The sequence below is a fragment of the Procambarus clarkii genome, chromosome 78 (assembly GCF_040958095.1).
Source record: "Procambarus clarkii isolate CNS0578487 chromosome 78, FALCON_Pclarkii_2.0, whole genome shotgun sequence".
Lineage (NCBI taxonomy): Eukaryota > Metazoa > Arthropoda > Malacostraca > Decapoda > Cambaridae > Procambarus > Procambarus clarkii.
In genome coordinates, this window is record NC_091227.1 from 17,499,897 (window position 1) to 17,518,595 (window position 18,699).

Below are 18,699 nucleotides of genomic sequence, written 5' to 3' on the forward strand. Positions count from 1 at the left end.
CTTCAAAAGGTCAGATGTAACACAAACAAGGAGTAATGGTTTCAAGCTCACAAACTTCAAAGTAGGACTGAGAACTGGAGATAATTTTTAACCCACAGGGTTATAAACCCATGGAACCACCTACTCGCAGAAACAGCAAATGCCAAAACTCTGTTTGGTTCTAAAATTCACCTGGAAAAGATCATATAGGCAAATGGGGGTACCTTTGACAAGCCACTGGTTTCCTGTCCTCATCAAGGCCGTTAGTATTAGCGGCCCTCGGGTAAATCGGGTAAATCTGTTGTGTCCGGTTCCGTCACTACCTGTGGGCCACCAGGTCTGCCTTCTTAGCTGACCTTGTTTCCTTGGTCTGTTCCATGGCTCATATTTCTCAGGTTGTCCACATTGTCATTAAGTCTTAGACATTAATGACAATGATGAGTCACTGATGAGACGAGTTTTGAGCTAGTGTGAATAAACCCCTTGTTCCGTGTGAATTGTTTGTAGGGATGTTTGGCAGTTTTCAAGACTTCACTTTCTGTTAATCCAACAATTGTCTGTAGAGCTTCACTAATTTCCTGGTAAGGAGGAGGATTGTCACTTGCTACCTGCATTTCTATGAGAGGGCCAGGTTCTGGCTTTAGTCCCGGGTGGGCCAAACAGAACTTCTCCGACTGATGTGACCTCTAAGCATGAAGCAATCATGGCAAGATAGCTTCAGAAAGCCACCCTGGGCACTACCATTTTTGCATACTTGTCAACCTTTATATCAGCTCTAAAAGTATTTCCTACCTCTGAGATGACAACCCATCCTCCTGTTTAGATAGTACCTATTGTAACGATCGTAAATAGTCAGAATTCATATGATCTTAGCTTTTAGATACAGTAGTAGTATACCGACTAGTAAGGAAGTCTTAAAATAAATGAATCTATAACACACTTAAATATTCCTAGGCCTAGTATAGCACACATGTACTATATTAGGCCTCAGATATTGTGTAGTAGGCCTAGGAAGGTTAGGATAGGTTAGTTTACTTTGTTAAAGCAACACAAGTAAAAACTAGTTTTCCAGTTTGTCCAACTCAATAGTTCAGATTTCTACATTCTAATTTCCTTGTACGTTAGTATACTGTATACACTATGGTTCTCATCGTTACTATAAATACTAACAAAACAGGAGGTTGATTTGGGGAGTCCAGGATGTTGGGGATAAAGATGTTTTAAAAATATGGTGGTTGTAACACCAAACTGGATGTGTCTTTGGTGGGGTGCTTACTCTGTATTCTAAAGATGTAATAATACGTATTAGTTATTATTTATAAAAGATTGTATTAATAAAACACAATTTACTTTAAATAGTAAATATATTGAGGATGAGGGAAGACGTACTAAGAGAAGGCTACAATATTGCATCATGTGTAGTGATGGCCAACCTGTGCACAGTCAGCCACACTGACAAAATTGTTTTTGCTAATACAAGATCCATTTCATTTGGTGGAATTGAATTTAGCACAATTTTATTTGTTACGCCATATACAACAGTGCAAAGTTTAAACTCGACTAAATGTAGATTGAAAAGTATTTTACTAGTACTGAGGTGGTATGCATTGAATAAGATTTGTTTTGGGAATCAGTTCTACAGCTTCCCAATTACTTCTAAAATGAAAAAATGTGACTCGTGCAAGATAACACTGGATCGTGGGAGAGAGCACAGTGACATTACAATATGCACAATATTAAATAACTATGGATTTGTGGAACAAAGTAGATTGTGCAAGTAATGGGGTCATGAAATTTTTTCACTTGAAATTTGTTCATAAATAATACAAGAATTCGAAGCACCCAGCTACCAAACTGGCAGCATAAAATTTGGAACGGAACCAAAAAAAAAACGGAACGGAAGACTTCATAAAATTTGAAGTCTTGTGGCAAAAGTTCTATACAGTACATATTATAGTGCACAATTTGGCCAAAAATATTTTAAAATGAGTTACCATAATCACCAAGTATTCTAATAGCTAGTTGTAGCAAAATCAAACAATACATTCTAAACTGTACTTCCCAAAATGTGCATAGAATGAATGGATAGGTGGGTCAGTCCTGTATACCTTGAATCAATGTTGGTCAAGAGAAAAATGATAAAAGAAAAATCTTTCATAATTCATAATTATTCATATAAATTAAAAGTGACTTATCAGATTTCTATTTACATACACAAAATGTTATATGACAAAGAGTATTGGGAAGACAGGACACCACTAGCATAGCTCTCATCCTGTAACTACACTCAGGTAATTACTCACTCATTATTGACATACTTTTGACACACACACTATTCAAGTGGTGTGAATCATTGCATCATATCCGAGTAGTAGTGTTGGAGAGAGCCATTCAAATGGTGTTCCCGATACCATAAATATACTACTGAGGTCAATGTGGAGAGTGGCAATTTCTGAGAAAAATATACAAATCTGGGAACAACTTTTGAGCCAGGGATTCTAAACCAAAGCAGCCGGAACTAAAACAAAGACGGTGGATGGGACAGGGTCGTTAGTGGAAACAGCAAAGGAGACAGACTTCAAAGGTTTTACTCAAAAACGAAAAGAGGAAAGTGGTTTTCTAAACAGGTTAATTAATGATGACTAAAGATTTGCTAAAGGCTAACAAAGGAAAATTCCTTAATTTAGAATAAGAAAACGAAGATCTCAAGAGCCAGGTTAATAATTCATCAGACAGTATATTGCAGCAGGATAAGAAACTTGTCAGGTAAGGAAGGTAAGGAAACAGGAAGGACAAATCAAGGAACTAGAGAAAGAATATGAAACAGAACATGAAGGGAAATGAATTTGAAGAAATAAACAAAAAGATAGATAGTTATGGACAAGTACAGTACAGACCAGCCAAAAGATACAGTTAGGCAAGGATTTTCTAAAAGAAATCCATGGGCAGCTCAAATGGGAGAAGTTACTAGAGGATTGGAAAAGTGCAAAAGGGAAATAAAAGAAACATGTACAAGTTGTAAAAGAGAAAGAAACAATTAAGGAAATATGTTTGGAAGCCAAGAACAGAAATAAGAAGTCTTTTTTTTTTTAAATGAGAAGAAGAAAAGTCTTGCTCCAGTACTTTTCCTCATCCTCATATCAGACATAGACAAGGATATAGATTGATACAAATTAGAAAACATGGAGGTGTTGCTATCACGAAGGCATGACTAAAGGCACGAGTCCATCAGCACTTTTGCTTAAATACTGTACTTGACAACCCTCGAGAACTAGACATAATGGTGCTGGAGATTTGTAGTCAGAATGATAAATGAATAATTATTACTGCACACAGTGTACCAGCAGGGAATACATGGACTAAGGAGGAGAATGATGACTAAAAAAAGAGGGCTTTATAATCATCATGAAAGAAATTATTGTAAAAGCAAATAAAGATAAATCACCATTGTTGATACTTGGTGACTCCAATTTAAAATTGATGAACTGGGAAGACTATGAAGCAAGAACAGAGGACTTTTGAATCGGCCAATTTGTAAATCTCACCCTAGAATCTTTCATGTATCAACATGTAAAACAGCCCACAAGAATGAGAGGTGATGCTCCATCATTGCTGTATTTGGTATTTCCCATGAAAGAATAAGAGATATTTGACATTCAGTACTTTCTTCCAATGGGCAAGAGCGACCATGTCCTTTTGGAAATCATATAAGCAATGCATTAGAATTTAGAAGAGATTGGAAGCAATGAAATAGTGAAAAAACTTTATTTCAAGAGTAGGCACATGGAGGAACTCTGCAAGTTCTTTAATAAATGTGATTGGAAAGTTATATTGTTAGAAAAGGAAGTAAACAAGATGTATGACAAATTTTCTAAGATATATGATAAAGGTACAGTATAAGGAAATTTTTCCAGTACTGTATAGAGGTGCAGAACTAGAAAGCAGGATTGGTTCAACATAAATGAGGAGTGGGCAAGGAAACAAATGATAAAAAATGGAATCAATATAGGAGGAGGCCAAACACTCAAACATGCCAACAATACAAAGACGCAAGAAACAACTAGATTGCAGTGAGAAGAGAGGCAGAAAGAAATTTTGAGAAAGGGATAGTGGACAAATGTAAAATGGAACCAGGCCTATTCTATAAATTCATTCAAAGAAAATTGCAGGTAAAGGATAAAATTAATAGGTTGAAAATGGGGAATAAATTTATGGAGAATGAAAAGGAAAAGCGTGAAACACTAAATGAACAGTTCCAAAGTTTGTTTGTGCAAAATGAAATTTTCAGAGAAACAAACAATATGAATTTAAGAGAATAACATAGAGTACATAGAGGTGTGTCAAGATGAAGTAGAATAAATACCGAAGGAACTAAGTACAGTAGAAACAAAGCAGTTGACTCAGATGGAATTTCATCTTGGATCCTGAGAAAATGCACATCTGAAATGAGCATTCCACTTCAATACCAACTTATTTTTCAGGCACCTTTAGGTACAGAAATCTTAGCAGACATATGGGAAACCTAACAGTATTCCAATATACAAAAACGGTAGCAGAGAAGACCCTCATAATTATATTCTGTATTGTTGACAAGCATAGTTATCAAAACATTGGAAAAATAATTGAAACCAAATGGGTAGAACACATGGAAAGAAATGACTTATCAGACATAGATTATGGTTTCTGATTAGGAAGATCCTGTGTACGAAACCTGCTTAGTTTCTATGATAGAACTGCAATATTGATCATTTTCTACATAAATGACCTTCAAGAAGGAATACAGAATTATATGAATATTGTTTACTGATGATGCTACGATACTAGAGAAGATAAGAAACTTAGATGACTGTGATACCCTTCAAGAAAACCTAGACTAAATAAGTATAGGGAGCAACACCTAGCAAATTGAATTTAATGTGAATTAATGCCATGTTATGGAATGTGGAATAGGAGAAAATAGGTTACACACAACCTACACATTATGTAAAAAAAAGTTTTAAAGAATTCTGATAAAGAGAAAGATCTAGGGGTGGTTCTAACTAGAAAACTGTCACTGAGGACCATATAAAGAACTGTGTGTGGAACCATGCTACACTTTCCAATTTCAGAATTACTTTTAAATATTGTACATGGATGGAGAAATATTAAAGAAATTATTCATGATCTTTGTGAGACCAAAGTTGGAATACACAGCAATTGTTTGGTGCCCATATCTTAAGAAGCACATTAATAAACTGAAAATGGTGGGAAGACACGCAACAAAATGGCTGCCGGAACTGAAAGACGAGCTACGAGGAAAGGCTAGAGGTGTTAAATACACCAAAGCTCGAATATAAAAGAAAAAGAGGCAATGTACAAAACAGTACAGTAAAGAGAATCGACAAAATTGACAAAGAAGAATTCTTGATACCTGGAACCTCAAGAACAAGAGGTCATAGATTTAAGCTAACTAAACAAAGCTGCCAAAAGAACATTAGAAAGTTTACTTTTGTAAACAGAGTGGTAGACGGTTGGACTAATTTGATTGGTGGAGACCAAAACCATCAGTACAATAGTATCAAAGCAGTGTATGACAAAGAGTACTGGGAAGAGGGGACACCATGAGCATAGCTCTCATCCTGTAACTACACTTAGGTAATTATACACACACAAATACATACATACATACCTTCTTCAAAAACCTGAATCATATATTCTAGATTTGATCCAGATCTGAATAAATTTGGGGTTTAAAAAACTCCCATGTTTTGGCTATTTGCCTCTAATTTTCTGAAATTTCTTAATGCAAATGATATAATACATGTTTAAGCATATCCAGACATACAAAAATATATAAACAATAATTTTGTGTTCATATAAATAATAATTAGGCAAAAAAAACAATTACAAAGCCACTTACCATTTTGTAGCAGAGGATGGCCCTGATAACCTAGAGGCAGCAAAATACAGTGTTTAGCACAATGTTATGCCATTTGATAAACTACTAAAGCTAATCTGAACTGAAATTTTAACTGTGCAGGTTAGAGCTCTTATTTTAGCTACAGATTGTAACTGCACACACCAATAGCCAGCCCCTGGCAACAACATTGTGTCAATCACTGGTAAACTGCATCATCCAATTCTTCCTGCTTAGAGGGTTTTAATGCTTTTAGAAAAATTTCTCTTTCCACGAACAATCTCCATTTTCTTCACAAGCTGTGATCTAGAGGAGGTCTGGTCACAGACCTGGCCGCGGGGACCTTGATCCCCCGGAATCACCGCAACGTAAGGTATTTCCAAGTTTTTTATGTTAGAAAGAGCACTAACACTAATGCCATATTCCTCTTCTAGTCACTTGCCTATCTAGCCACAATCATATTTCTCTTATATCTCAGCATTTTGAGCTATTATAAAGAAGTTCCTTCTGTCCCTGCCTGATGTCCTCATACTAAAATATCCAAACATGGCTTCCACTCACAAATCATGATAGAAGTCAGTGAAAATACAGTACTTGCATAACGAGAGATCAGACCCCACACACATAAGAAAAACACAAGTCTGGATGTCTTGGAAAAAATTTAGCATTAACAATCTCATTTGTACAATGTATAGAACAATACAAACTTAGGAAAACATTTTCTAAAATATAAATGCATTACTGTATTTTGAATAATATTTACATTTAAATAGAAGATTATGAAAGCTCGGAAAAACGTGATTCATGGAAATTACTTTACATGATGAACCAATGATGATGATTTCATTGCAACCCTCATCTTTGATCCTGATTTTTTTTATGAATTCAAATTTCAGAGGGTAAAAATGTTGATTAAAGGATCCATTATATAGAGATTTGGATTTTTGAGAAACTGATATACTGAATGTACTTAAGAGTGCATGTGTACATGCATGCCTATAAGTATATACATGATATACTGTACATGTAAAACACACACACACATGCATACTGTATTGCATATGTGTTTAAATACTGTACTGAGGAATAATCTGCACATACTTACACATATATATATATATATACTCTACATATATATCTACACACATTCACATTGTACTGCATGTGTGTGTGTGTAAATATATAGGAATATATATTCTGCATATTTGTGTTAGTTCAGAATGCTAACTTCCGGAGTTGTTTCATGTGTGTGACGCAATGTACTGTAAGATATTTTCAAGTATTATAACTGGTAAAATCTGGATAAATATTATATTTTCCTTAAGCCTTTCATACCATTCAGCTTACTGGTTGTGTTTTTCTGCAATGTTGCATCCTTATAAAGCACTGATTACTGTATATACCAAATTTTCATTGTGCATATTCCTACATAAAGCAAAACAAATTTCACAAAATATGGAGATGGGAAGATCTGGAGTATAGTATAAAGAATTTCACACATATATTATCTGACTTTTCAAGTAATTGGTCACACAGTCCTGTACTTTACGGTGAATTACCTGGGGAAAGCATCGGTTATTGCTGGTAAAGAAATAATGAGTGGGCTGTGTTGCTCAATGTGTCCACCAACAATGTATTCTGTATACATGGCATCATAATGCAGATTGTACTGCACACATCATCATAGAGCATATTTTACAGTATCCATATCATCATAAAGCAGACATTTTGGTATACATGTTCTTATGAAGCAGATGTACCATTATATACTTGTCACCATAAAGATGATTTTTCAATATGCATGACATCGTCAAACACACTTTATGGGATACATAGTTATAATGCAAACTTCCTATGATGATACATTTTCTTTGTAAATGCGTTTAAAGAATTTTTGTCCAGTATAGAAAATTGAGGTTTCTTAACACATACAAGTGTTCAACTTTTAATGATACAGTTAAAAAGACTTTCAACACACAGACTTCAACAACATGAGCAAAAGACTGAAAAATTACTCATCATAGTTTTTAAATTATTAAATTTATTAGTAATATAAAAATTGCATCTTGAGGATGAGAACTAAATTTAAATGTAACACTAAAAGATGTACAAATATATATTTAAATTAAACCTTGACACTATATTATAAGTTTTCAATCATAAAATACATATCAGTACAGTACTTAACAAATTTTTGAACAAAATTGCTATTTTTTTAAATGGGCCTACTTATTTATTTTATAAATACTGTAGTTCATAAAATAATCCCTTATCATCCCTGATGACTAGTTTGATGCAAGCAGTATAATAAACTGTACACCCACTACAAGGATACGGTCAAGCTGACCATATCTATGTCTAACATCCTAGCAATGACCTTCTGGCAGAAAGAGGTAAATTGGCTGAGTCAGGATCTTCAATACTGGAGGTGGGGATGGAAGCCACCCCACTGAAGGCTCCTGAACACCACCTAGAAGGTATAGGCATCATGAAACCAATCCAGAAAAGACAGCATATCCAAATCTGTACCCATCCCACCTCACCATCAAAACAATGTACAAAGTACCAATGGAAAGAGCCACTACTAGCCTTCCATGAAGCATTAAATAAGACTGCCTCTTCTGATAAATTGACACCAAAGGCAGAGATACCTGCAAAGATACTATCCTCATGGGACCCTTACCTTGACTAAGAGCCTTCACTCCTCAGGCCTTGGGTACCCACGGCACCAAAGCGGGAAATGAGCCATACCCCAACAAAAGCTCCACACGATGGCTGAAAGCTGGTCCCAGCAGCCATGACCAACTGGGACAATGCTACTCCAGGGAACAAAAAGGGAAGAAAACATTGTGGTTAGAGGCATAAGAAGAGACCACACGAACTGGGAACAACATACAAGGCAGGTACAAAAGAAGTCTGCCACTGGCAGGAGCAGGGATGAACATTATGGTCACACCGGATGCCACTACCACTGCAGGGAAAGAGGCAGCAGCCTCAGGGTGCTCCTGGAGTTTGGAGTCATCCTCAGGTTTGGATGCCAGGGCATCCAAATCCACGCACAACAAGTCAACAATAGCACCTGTCGTGCCCATGTCTAAGGCAGAAGCCTGTGGACAACTGTGACCTGTGGAACAAAAGCTACAGAAACTGATGCATCTGCCATGTCCCAACATGATGTGGCAAGGTTGGAGCACACTAAATGGCAAGCCAAGCCAGGAATGCCACACTCCCAAAACAACCTGAGCACCAGCCCTACTTATATCAGTCCACCAGACAACGCTCATGAAAAATGCCACCCTTACCACTGGGGCCTCGCAGAGGAGCATATGCACTCTTGAGAATGAGGAGCCCAAAGATGATACCTGAACCTCCTCAGGAAATATAACCTTGATTAAAGACAGGGTCACTGCAAATGGCAACTAAGGAAGGGAATCTTGTCCCCATGCAGCCATGGCAAAAAGAAACAAAAGAAAGCCCAGGGCCCCAATGTCTGGCAAAGTCCAAGGAAAGGCCAACACCTATGTCAAAAGAAGAGATTGGCCCAGGAGGGCTGTGCAGCTCCAGACATGGCAACAACAGATGCACGAATAATTGGATACGGTGGCCCAGGGCTGCTACCTGGTGGTGAGCACGTGCTACGAGTCATTAGTTAGACCCAGTGGACATTTACAAATGTGATCCATGCACAAGTCTGCTTTGGTGCACACAACCTTTTTGGTTGTTTTTCTTTGGGTTACTGTTATGGCCTTAGACCCCCAGACCCTTTCCTTCTATTGAGTGGAAGAGATTCTGGTACTGGTCTGCAGTAGGTGATCACGAATTGGCTGAGCCTGGTGTAGTATTAAGGGTTTGACAGTATACCAATGTGAGGCACCGAAGGGGGTCTTCTCAGAAAACATACGGCCTCCCAACTGGGAATATAAAATTATGTAATTATTTCATAAATTGTATTTTTTAAGTAATTATTAAAACAGTACTAAGTCAATATTGCTGTTTGGCATTAATGGCAAACCACCAATGATTTAAATTTTATATAAAAATACGTACTGTATTGTACTGTAAACTGCAATTTTGATCAAGATTACTTTTTGTTAAACAAATATGATCAACTGATGCATCTCAAGTGCATCCAAATATAAATAAAAACTTTATTGTCATACTAAAGCGATAAATAAATTAACCATAAATATTCGTCTACAAACTAAAAACTTATTTCTCATGGACTGTACCTACTCAATAAGCTGACCCACTCCAGGCTTCTGTATGATCAGAAAGTTATTTACATCAGAAAATTTTCATGATAAAAACTTTCGTAATTTTTGTAATACAATTTTCTAAGAAAAGGAGGGTGAACTGTAGTTTTTTATTTATCAAAAGTTAATGCTTTCATTACTTCCACAACCAAAGACAATAATGTATATAAGATTTGCTATAAAATGACTGCAAAGTTTAATTAAGATGTTGCGTGTTAAACAATGTACAAAGTTAGTAAGAGGTGAATCCTAATGTTCGACCAATAAAATAACAACTTTTTACACCGGAAATCCATGACAGCCAACAGTTTCATTTCTATGACTGCAGTTTGTGCTTGGTCATACAATCATGCCTAAAAATACAACCTCCCACTCACTTCACAGTTATTATACAAATTAATACATTTTAAAATAACCTAATCTTGTTGTCTATTGTAACTCCAACCATCATATACCTCTTGATCACAAATAATGTTTTCTAAATAACTTGAATGCTACTATACTGCATGATATAAATGGTTATTGGGTTACCAAGGAAGAAACCTTTGATCAGTCTAGCATCTGTCAAAACCACTCCAAATAGACAAATAAAATGCAGGTATATATAAATTTATTCTTTGTCATTTTGTACTACAGTATCTATAGTAGACACAGCCCCTTGCCAAAATGTGGCAGTTTTCAACTTCAAGTACTTTCAAGTGTTATTTAAAAAACCCTGCATTGAATGTAATGAAATGTTTCTTTCTGATAGAAGCTCGGTGGCTTCCTGAAGAGCCCCACACAAATGAGTCACATCAGTCTTAGGTGTCCTAAATGAATCACCAGGGACCTGAACCAGAACCTGAACTCCTCACAGATTAGCACAGGGAACAAGGGATTGTTTTGATCCTCACCAACAAACGACCCAGAAAATAAGCAAAGCAATACAGAAAATTGCAAGGTTCAGAGAGAGAGAAAAGAACTGAAGCAAATACTACTCCGCAAATGATTCACTCAGCAGCTAGACCGAATTCTCTTAGTTATGGAAGGCCATCAACAAGTGGGAGGAGAGTGAAAACAACGCTCATGAAATCGAGAACCTATGATGGAAACAAGAGAGACCTTCCACGAGAACGTTGGACACACCCTGGATGTGAACTGCACAGAGAACTAAACTCTTGACAATCCAAAAGCTGAAATACTTGCAGAGTCCAACTCCAAAGGGGTAGGGACCCAAGTAACCCCCCCCCACCACAGTTCAGTGAATGAACCATTGGGAGCACTTGAAATAGAGCTGGAAAACAGAGCAAAACAAACTCCCCAAAGGTTCTACCACATCACCGCAAACTCGTGCACCATGATGTACTCCCAAAGCACACTACAATGACCTTGGAAAGCTTGGTGAGCACTGGTCATTAAACCCCAATCCAGAGCTATGGCATCCATATATACATTGAAATATGAAGAAGGAAGGCATAATGGTGCTAAAACCCAAAAGCCCAAAGAGGACGACAGCAACACGAGCAGACAAAGGACAAAATGACCTTTCGCATTGGGGGACATCAGGGACAGGACAAAGGATCTGATGACATGGAAGCTGGGAGCTCCCTGTGATGCAGCCAACTATTGGTGGCCAGCTGTTCAGGAACAGGAATTTTCTCAAATATAAATTAATATTAATTTATATTAGCATATTGTACATATTTAGGCACTGGTTAGGTTAGGTTAGGTGTTTAGGTTCTGTTGGCGATTATTTATATTTGTTGTATGCGGGTGAAGCATTTATAGTTGACCAGACCACACACTAGAAATTGAAGGGACGACGACGTTTCGGTCCGTCCTGGACCATTCTCAAGTCGATTGTGAGAACATACTTCAGCCACGTTATTGTGACTCATCGCCAAGCATTTATAGTGTTGTGGATTGAATAAAATTCTTCAGTGAAGCACTTGTTTCAGAAGTGTTCGAACGTCATCAGTTGTGAGTGGTGTGTAAACTGCTTTTGATTCATAAACATGGGGTTTGGCAAGCGCATGGAATGGACTTTGGGTCTTTGTTTAGAGGACGGGCTGAATCTAGCTACTGCGTGAATCGTTTGCTGCTTCAGTTGTTTTATGTGAACCTTGCAAGTTGTCTGTATTGCTTCACTTACTTTCTGAATTCTTCCTTGGTGAGGGTGATTGTAACAATCCCCTGCTCCCTGTGCCTCTGAGTGGGGCCAGCTTCTGACTCTGGTTTCTGGTAAGCTATTTAGGATTCTTATGTGATAATGTGATGCATCTGTGTGGAGCTATCTCAGAATGTTAGCTTCAGGGAGCCACCATTCAATCATTCCAGAAATGACTTCTGTAAAAATAAGTCATTTCAGGGCCTTCTCGGCACAATCAACACATGCTTAGTCAAATAGTGGTTACTGCTCTTTAAACAATGTTGACCAATAGGTATTTTCTTAAATAACTGGTTTTAATTTGATGAAGTACCTTGCTGAAGTCTTCAGTTTGTTGCACTGAGATTTGATATACTGTATAAGTTTCAATATATGCTTAAAAAAGGCAAATAATATGTTTATGTTTATATACTTATCTATAAATCATTTAAGGTCCTCATTTTTATAAGCAGTTACTCCTCCACCAGCTGAAAAAGAAAGAGTAATTTCATGCAAAGTGTTACAGTATTTGGTAATACAAGATATTCACATGAAATTAAACTGTCACATACACTTTATATTAATTTTTTAATATAGTCAAATTAACGTAGAACTTTTATACAACTCCTAATTGCAGCTCAATTTTCTGTCCACATTAATATATACTGTACGGTACAAAATTATACTAAAGTCTGTGTCTATATGTAACTATATGTGGAGTTGCCTAAATATGTTCGCAGGGTTCTGCTTGATCTGCTATATATGATAGATAGATAGATAGATAGTTCAAGTGTTTCTGTATTTTTTATGTTTTCAATTTGTAAAGAAATTTATAAATTAACTCTGAAGTTCATATTACCTGTAAACACGAAATTGTTCTAATGTATTTTGCTAAGTTTAACTTGATATCTTCAGACGCAGTGGAAAAGTAAATACAAATTAACATACATACATACATATGTATACTTAAAAAAAAAAATATGAACCCCTTTTCCACAGATCTGTTGAATACAATAATTGTTGTCTTTTGCTATTTTGTACCAACAAGTATTAGATTTTATTGCTGGAAACAATAGACTGTGCTGTTGAGCACATTAAATTACAAAATCACTTACAAAAAAGGAAAATTATACTTTATTAAATATTTTGAAATTTTTGAATCAAACACCAGTCCAGTGAATGCATAGACTCACTCCACAGGAAGTCTTTCATTATTTTTCAGTTGTGACAGATTGCAATGATATTATGACTTGAATGAACCCTACTTTTAACATAGACACTCGGGTTCTACGGACAAAACAAAATGCCAAGCAACTGCTGACGTGTGTAAACAAGGATACTCAGCAAGGTAAGCAAAATGTTCATGGCAACAGTTGTGACATCCTTTTACAATACATTACCTAAGATAGCATAATAGTAATGAGTTTATTGGTGGTATGCAGTATGCTGAACCAATCAGACTTAGATCAATGGCTCAGCTGGGTTGTGGGGTTGTGGTTGACTACAACATCCATAAAGATGGTCACTCTTGCATGTTAAGGCAATACGTAAGCCAATTCTCTGTGTCTTCAACATAACCTACAATAAATGAAAAATAACATGGAGAATGTTAGAATTTTACCCTTCATAACTGTAATTATTCAGTATTTTTTTAGGGCCAACTGATGGGTTTTCTCTCTGATTTTAACTTCTTTTCATCTTCAGAGGATATCCTGAAAAACAAGAAAAAATACAAACCAATAAAAAAAGAACCAGGGCTTTGTGGGGGGCAATAATTGCATGGGATTTAACAGTGTTGTGATAAGGTATAATGCATGGATTCTTAGAAAAGGGTGCTCAGTAGAAGATTCTGAGGAAATGTCGCGACCTGATAGTAGGTAGGTTCTTAATGTCAACCTGTCATAAAGTATGCGAAAGATCATCAATTTAACCACTGTGCTGTGCCGGCCGAGAAAACTTGTTTGCTGATAATTGCGCCAACCGAGAAAAGACTTTTTATATATTTTCGTACACAGTCGAAACACGAGTGCGGTAAGTTGGGTACAAAATGGATTCCTGGGACTTCCAGTGAGAGGCAGAAATCTTGAAAAAAAATCCCAGATTTCCCTAGGGCTGCTAGCAGGATCAATTCTGAATGAGATAACTGCGACTATTAGATATAGTGGAATGAGTGGTAATGATAGTACTGTACTGTAGTGGTATACTTGTGGCGAGTTTGAAGAGTTATTCTAGTGTGCAACTCAGCCAGTCGCCAGGCTTTTTCTATGATGAATTGATTGGTAAGAAAGGTAGTGAACAACAGGTCCAAACAGTCCATCACATTTTGGTTGATAAAGCACTTCCTGCAGGAGCTTGATGGTAGACAAGTTGCTTGAGAGGGATGAAGGAGTAAATGGTTATAGGGTAGGTAGTGATGGTGATATTGGTGATTCTTGAAGATTGTGGTAGGGTTTGTAAGGCAATTGTGGTGGTAGACAAGTAGATGAAGGGATAAAGGGAGGGGGTAGATACTGAACTATCAGTTAAATGAGATTATATTACTTTCCAAGACTTGAACTCAGTATAAGAGACTGTGGCAGTGGTATGGTTGCAGCAGTTGATGGAAGTGAATGGTAGAATTTGTAATGATGTGTTGTGGTTGTAGTGGTAACCACATAACAATAAGGACCTTCTACTACCATATGCGAGCTTCAAACTGATATGCAAAAGTGTTCACTATTTATCACACTGGAAACTTTAAATTTTGAAGAAACAAAATTTCACTCAAAGCCATAAGATATCCCTACCAGGAATTTCTTATTACAGAATCTCAAAAGCTCTGATGTCTACTTACTCCTTCAGAAGTTGATTTTTCTTGACCATTCACAAGTTTTATTTTTTTAGCTTCCTTCTGACATTCCTCTGAATCTTTTCTTTTATTCTGAGATTTTTCTTCTTGTGGCAATCTTTGTAATTTATTACTCGAAGATAATTCGCTATCTTCTGAACTTCTCCGCTTGATGACAATAAAATCAAGAGTTGTGCCTGAAGTATTAGCTGTGGCAGCTAACTTGATTTTCTTGCGGTCCGAATTAATGGTAGAAGGAGGTGGCTTCAATCTTTCTCTGGCAGCAGAGTCACCCAAAACAACATTTGTTGAGGAAATGAGTGAAGATCTGTCCTTTGACTCCATCACAAGCCTGTTGAAAGTAAAAATTAATATGAGAGAGACTGTGATATGTCTGTATTTTATCAGATTAATTCTATAAAATCTCATATTAACTGTAACATAAGAAATTTTAAAATACATATTATTGTGATTTCAGGAAAAAGTGCCCTTTTCCATTTCACTCTAAAAAATATTAATCTAACATATCCAAATCTAATCTAATCTAGCCTATGCCTAATAAAAAAATCAGCATTGAATGTATCGAAATTCAATGTACAGTATTGTATTGACATCCCCTGAAGGAACCAGAACAGCCGACGAAGCCAAACCTGACTCGGCGGGTAGACCATCACAGCATAGCTCAGGCCTCCGCACAAACCCTTGAGCAACTGCCGGGTGACCCGGGAGCCCCCACCCCCATAAACAGGCGAAGGCGGGACTGCAGCCGAAGCAGACTCCGGAGGGAGAGACAAGGAAGCGGTCCAAGAATCCCACACAAGACCCAGCCAAGACCGAACCTGAGAGGGAACGAGATGGGCAACCCGTCCTCGACTCAAGTCCATTACATCCAGCGGTTGATCCCACAGACACATTCATAAATTTTTACATGCTGTTCATTCAAAACGGGAATTTTCTCAAATATAAATTAATATTATACTGTAATACTGAATATTAGCATATTGTGCATATATAGGCATAGGTTAGGTGTTTAGGTTCTGTTGGCAATTATTTGTATTTGTAGTACAAGGGTGAAGCATTTACAGCTTATGGTTCGAACAAAATTCATCATTGAAGCACTTGTTCCGGAAGTGTTCAAACTGAAATCAGTTGTGAGTCGTGTAAAACCGTTTTTCATTCATAAACAGGGGGTTTGACAGGTGCATGGAATCACTTTTGGGTCTTTGTTTCAAGGATGAGCTGAGATGGGGCTTCATCCAGTTCACCAGGAACAGGAACTACGAAGCCCAGCGAGCTGGGAAAGAATCAAATACCTGGCAAGCAGACATGCGGACTGGCTGGGAAAAGGGTTCCAAACTCGAAGCAGAATCAGTCAAGGCAGAAACCCAATGAGAGCAAACCTCACTGGACTCATGGTTGTAAGCATCACTGACCCAGCAGACACCATGGTAGGAGACAGAAGGGTTATCATCCAGTAGCAAGGACAACGAGGACCCTTCGAGCTCTCACCGAGTGAGTGCAGACTCGGACATGCCGATCTGTAACAAACTACACCAGAGATCTGTGGGGAAATTGCCAGGGCAATTCAATAAAGCAATTAGCCGGTCAGGACACCCAGGCACTAAGGCCACTCTCTGAAAGAACAGATGCCAAACACAGCCAAAAATCTTCGGCTATGAAAGGCGACCATGGGGCGTCATATAAACAGGCATACAAACTCCAGTGCATCTCAAGCACAACCATTAGAATGATTCCAATCAAGGAATCAAACAGAGGAGTCAGACTTATGAACAGCCCAACTCATGAATCACGAGATTTCTGGGCTTAACCACAGCCAAAGTCAGTCACATACAATTTGTTTTTTCCCCATGATCAGAAAATGCATTTTAACAGTACAGGTACTGTATTAGAAAGAAATATTTGTTTTAATTTATTTTTCTTACATCAGCTAAAAAGTGTCACAGTGCAGAGGTTGAAGCAGAGGGGCTTGCTATGAGCTGACAGACCTAGAGCACTACAGATAGTAGTAACCACCATCACATCAGCCACAGAACTAATCAGGCAGCCAGCTGTGGACTGGGATCAGGTCACCTGGTGCCGCCTATCAATACTATTGAGTTCAAGCTAGTTTTGAGTGAATCTATTGTTTCATTTTGAATCATTTGTGATGTTCGATGTTTCAAGGCTTCATTTTCTGTCAACCTTACAGTTGTCTGTAAAGCTTCACTGATTTTCTGGACTGCTTTTATCAGTGGGGTGCCAGATTGTCCCTCTCTACCTGTGCCTGTGTGGGGGCCAGGCTTTGGTTCTGGCCCCTGGTAGGCTAAACAGAACTCCTGCAACTGATGTAACCAATTAGAGTAAAACAATTTCAGCAAGACAGCTTCAGAAAGTGACCGAGGGAGCTCCCTTAGGAAAAAAGTCTTTCAAAGGTAATGATGATAACTAAAAAATTTAAGTCAAATCTCCCAATTCTTTTTATTCTAGTGAATGCACACGACTACTCAAAACACACACACAAAGAATTTATTGATCTTACTTTTTCCAGTCTTCTTCACCTGAATCCTTCTCTAGCTTCCGTCTCATCTTCGTCAGTATTTTGCCCCTGCGATTGTCCCGATATTCACGCTGATGCTTGGGGCTCACATATTTGTGAAACAGAGTAATGATATGAGCTCTTTCTGCCTGATGTAGGTTAGCAGACTTTATCCCTCTCTGTAATGAAACACAAGTTAAATAAAGTCCCCATGTAATTATTTAAAGGTTTCATTATTTATATTAAAACTTTAATGTTGAGAGGTAAATTAGCATGTCTGATATAAATGGCATGGTGGGGGGGGGGGATCATAAAGAGCTCGATCTCACTTCTCATTGATAGGTAAGTAATGATAGGTAAGCACCTATCCTGGTACATGCCCGAGCCTGGTATCTGCCCGAGCCTGGTATCTGCCCGAACCTGGTATCTGCCCGAGCCTGGTATCTGCCCGAGCCTGGTATCTGCCCGAGCCTGGTATCTGCCCGAGCCTGGTATCTGCCCGAGCCTGGTATCTGCCCGAGTCTGGTACCTGCCTGAGCCTGGTACATACCCGAGCCTGGTACCTGCCTGAACCTGGTCCCTGCCTGAGCCTGGTACCTGCCTGAGCCTGGTACCTGCCTGAGCCTTGGTCCCTGCCTGAGCCTGGTACCTACCTGAGCCTGATACCTGTCCTGAGCCTGGTACCTGCCCTGAGCCTGATACCTGCCTGAGCCTGATACCTGCCTGAGCCTGGTACCTGCCTGAGCCTGGTACCTCTGAGCTTGGTTCATATTGAAACACTTCTTCTTTAAAGTAAGTGCAGTTTACGCGAGTTCAACTCGGTACTTGCCTAAGCTTGATACCAGCCTGAGCTTGGCCACCAGGTAGCCTGCCAGATCCCCCGCGGCCACTCACCTTCTTCAGGACATCCAGCATCACCTCCACCGGCAGGATCTCCGGCTGCAGGTAACTAATTTGACTCAGTTGAGGCTGCTCCACCTGGACACAACCACGCCGAGCCATGTTTGTTTTGGTCGCTGGAGAGGCTGAGTGCCTCCACACTCACGCACTTTAAAGTAAACTATTCTCAATATTTGTATTGCA

The 18,699-nt window shown here is 38.2% G+C and overlaps 1 protein-coding gene across 6 annotated transcripts; it reads right to left on the bottom strand.

The window, feature by feature from the left end:
• Positions 1 to 1,324: 1,324 nt before the first annotated feature.
• On the bottom strand, positions 1,325 to 18,699 carry LOC123746106 (uncharacterized). 6 transcript variants are annotated; one of them, XR_011224968.1, is made up of 5 exons: positions 18,511 to 18,699; positions 17,620 to 17,795; positions 15,087 to 15,432; positions 13,654 to 13,831; positions 1,325 to 12,741 (listed from the first exon to the last, which is right to left on the bottom strand). XR_011224968.1 is itself a non-coding variant. In XM_069314111.1 (5 exons), the coding sequence occupies exons 1-4, from the start codon at positions 18,616 to 18,618 to the stop codon at positions 13,905 to 13,907; spliced, it is 690 nt and encodes a 229-aa protein (XP_069170212.1). In that variant the 5' UTR covers positions 18,619 to 18,684; the 3' UTR covers positions 1,325 to 12,741; positions 13,875 to 13,904. The 6 variants fall into 6 exon arrangements, 5 of the variants coding, with proteins under 5 accessions (XP_069170212.1, XP_069170213.1, XP_069170209.1 ...); XM_069314111.1 differs by lacking the exon at positions 13,654 to 13,831 and adding an exon at positions 13,875 to 13,964 and having other exon boundaries at positions 18,511 to 18,684; XM_069314112.1 differs by lacking the exon at positions 13,654 to 13,831 and adding an exon at positions 13,875 to 13,961 and having other exon boundaries at positions 15,084 to 15,432; positions 18,511 to 18,684.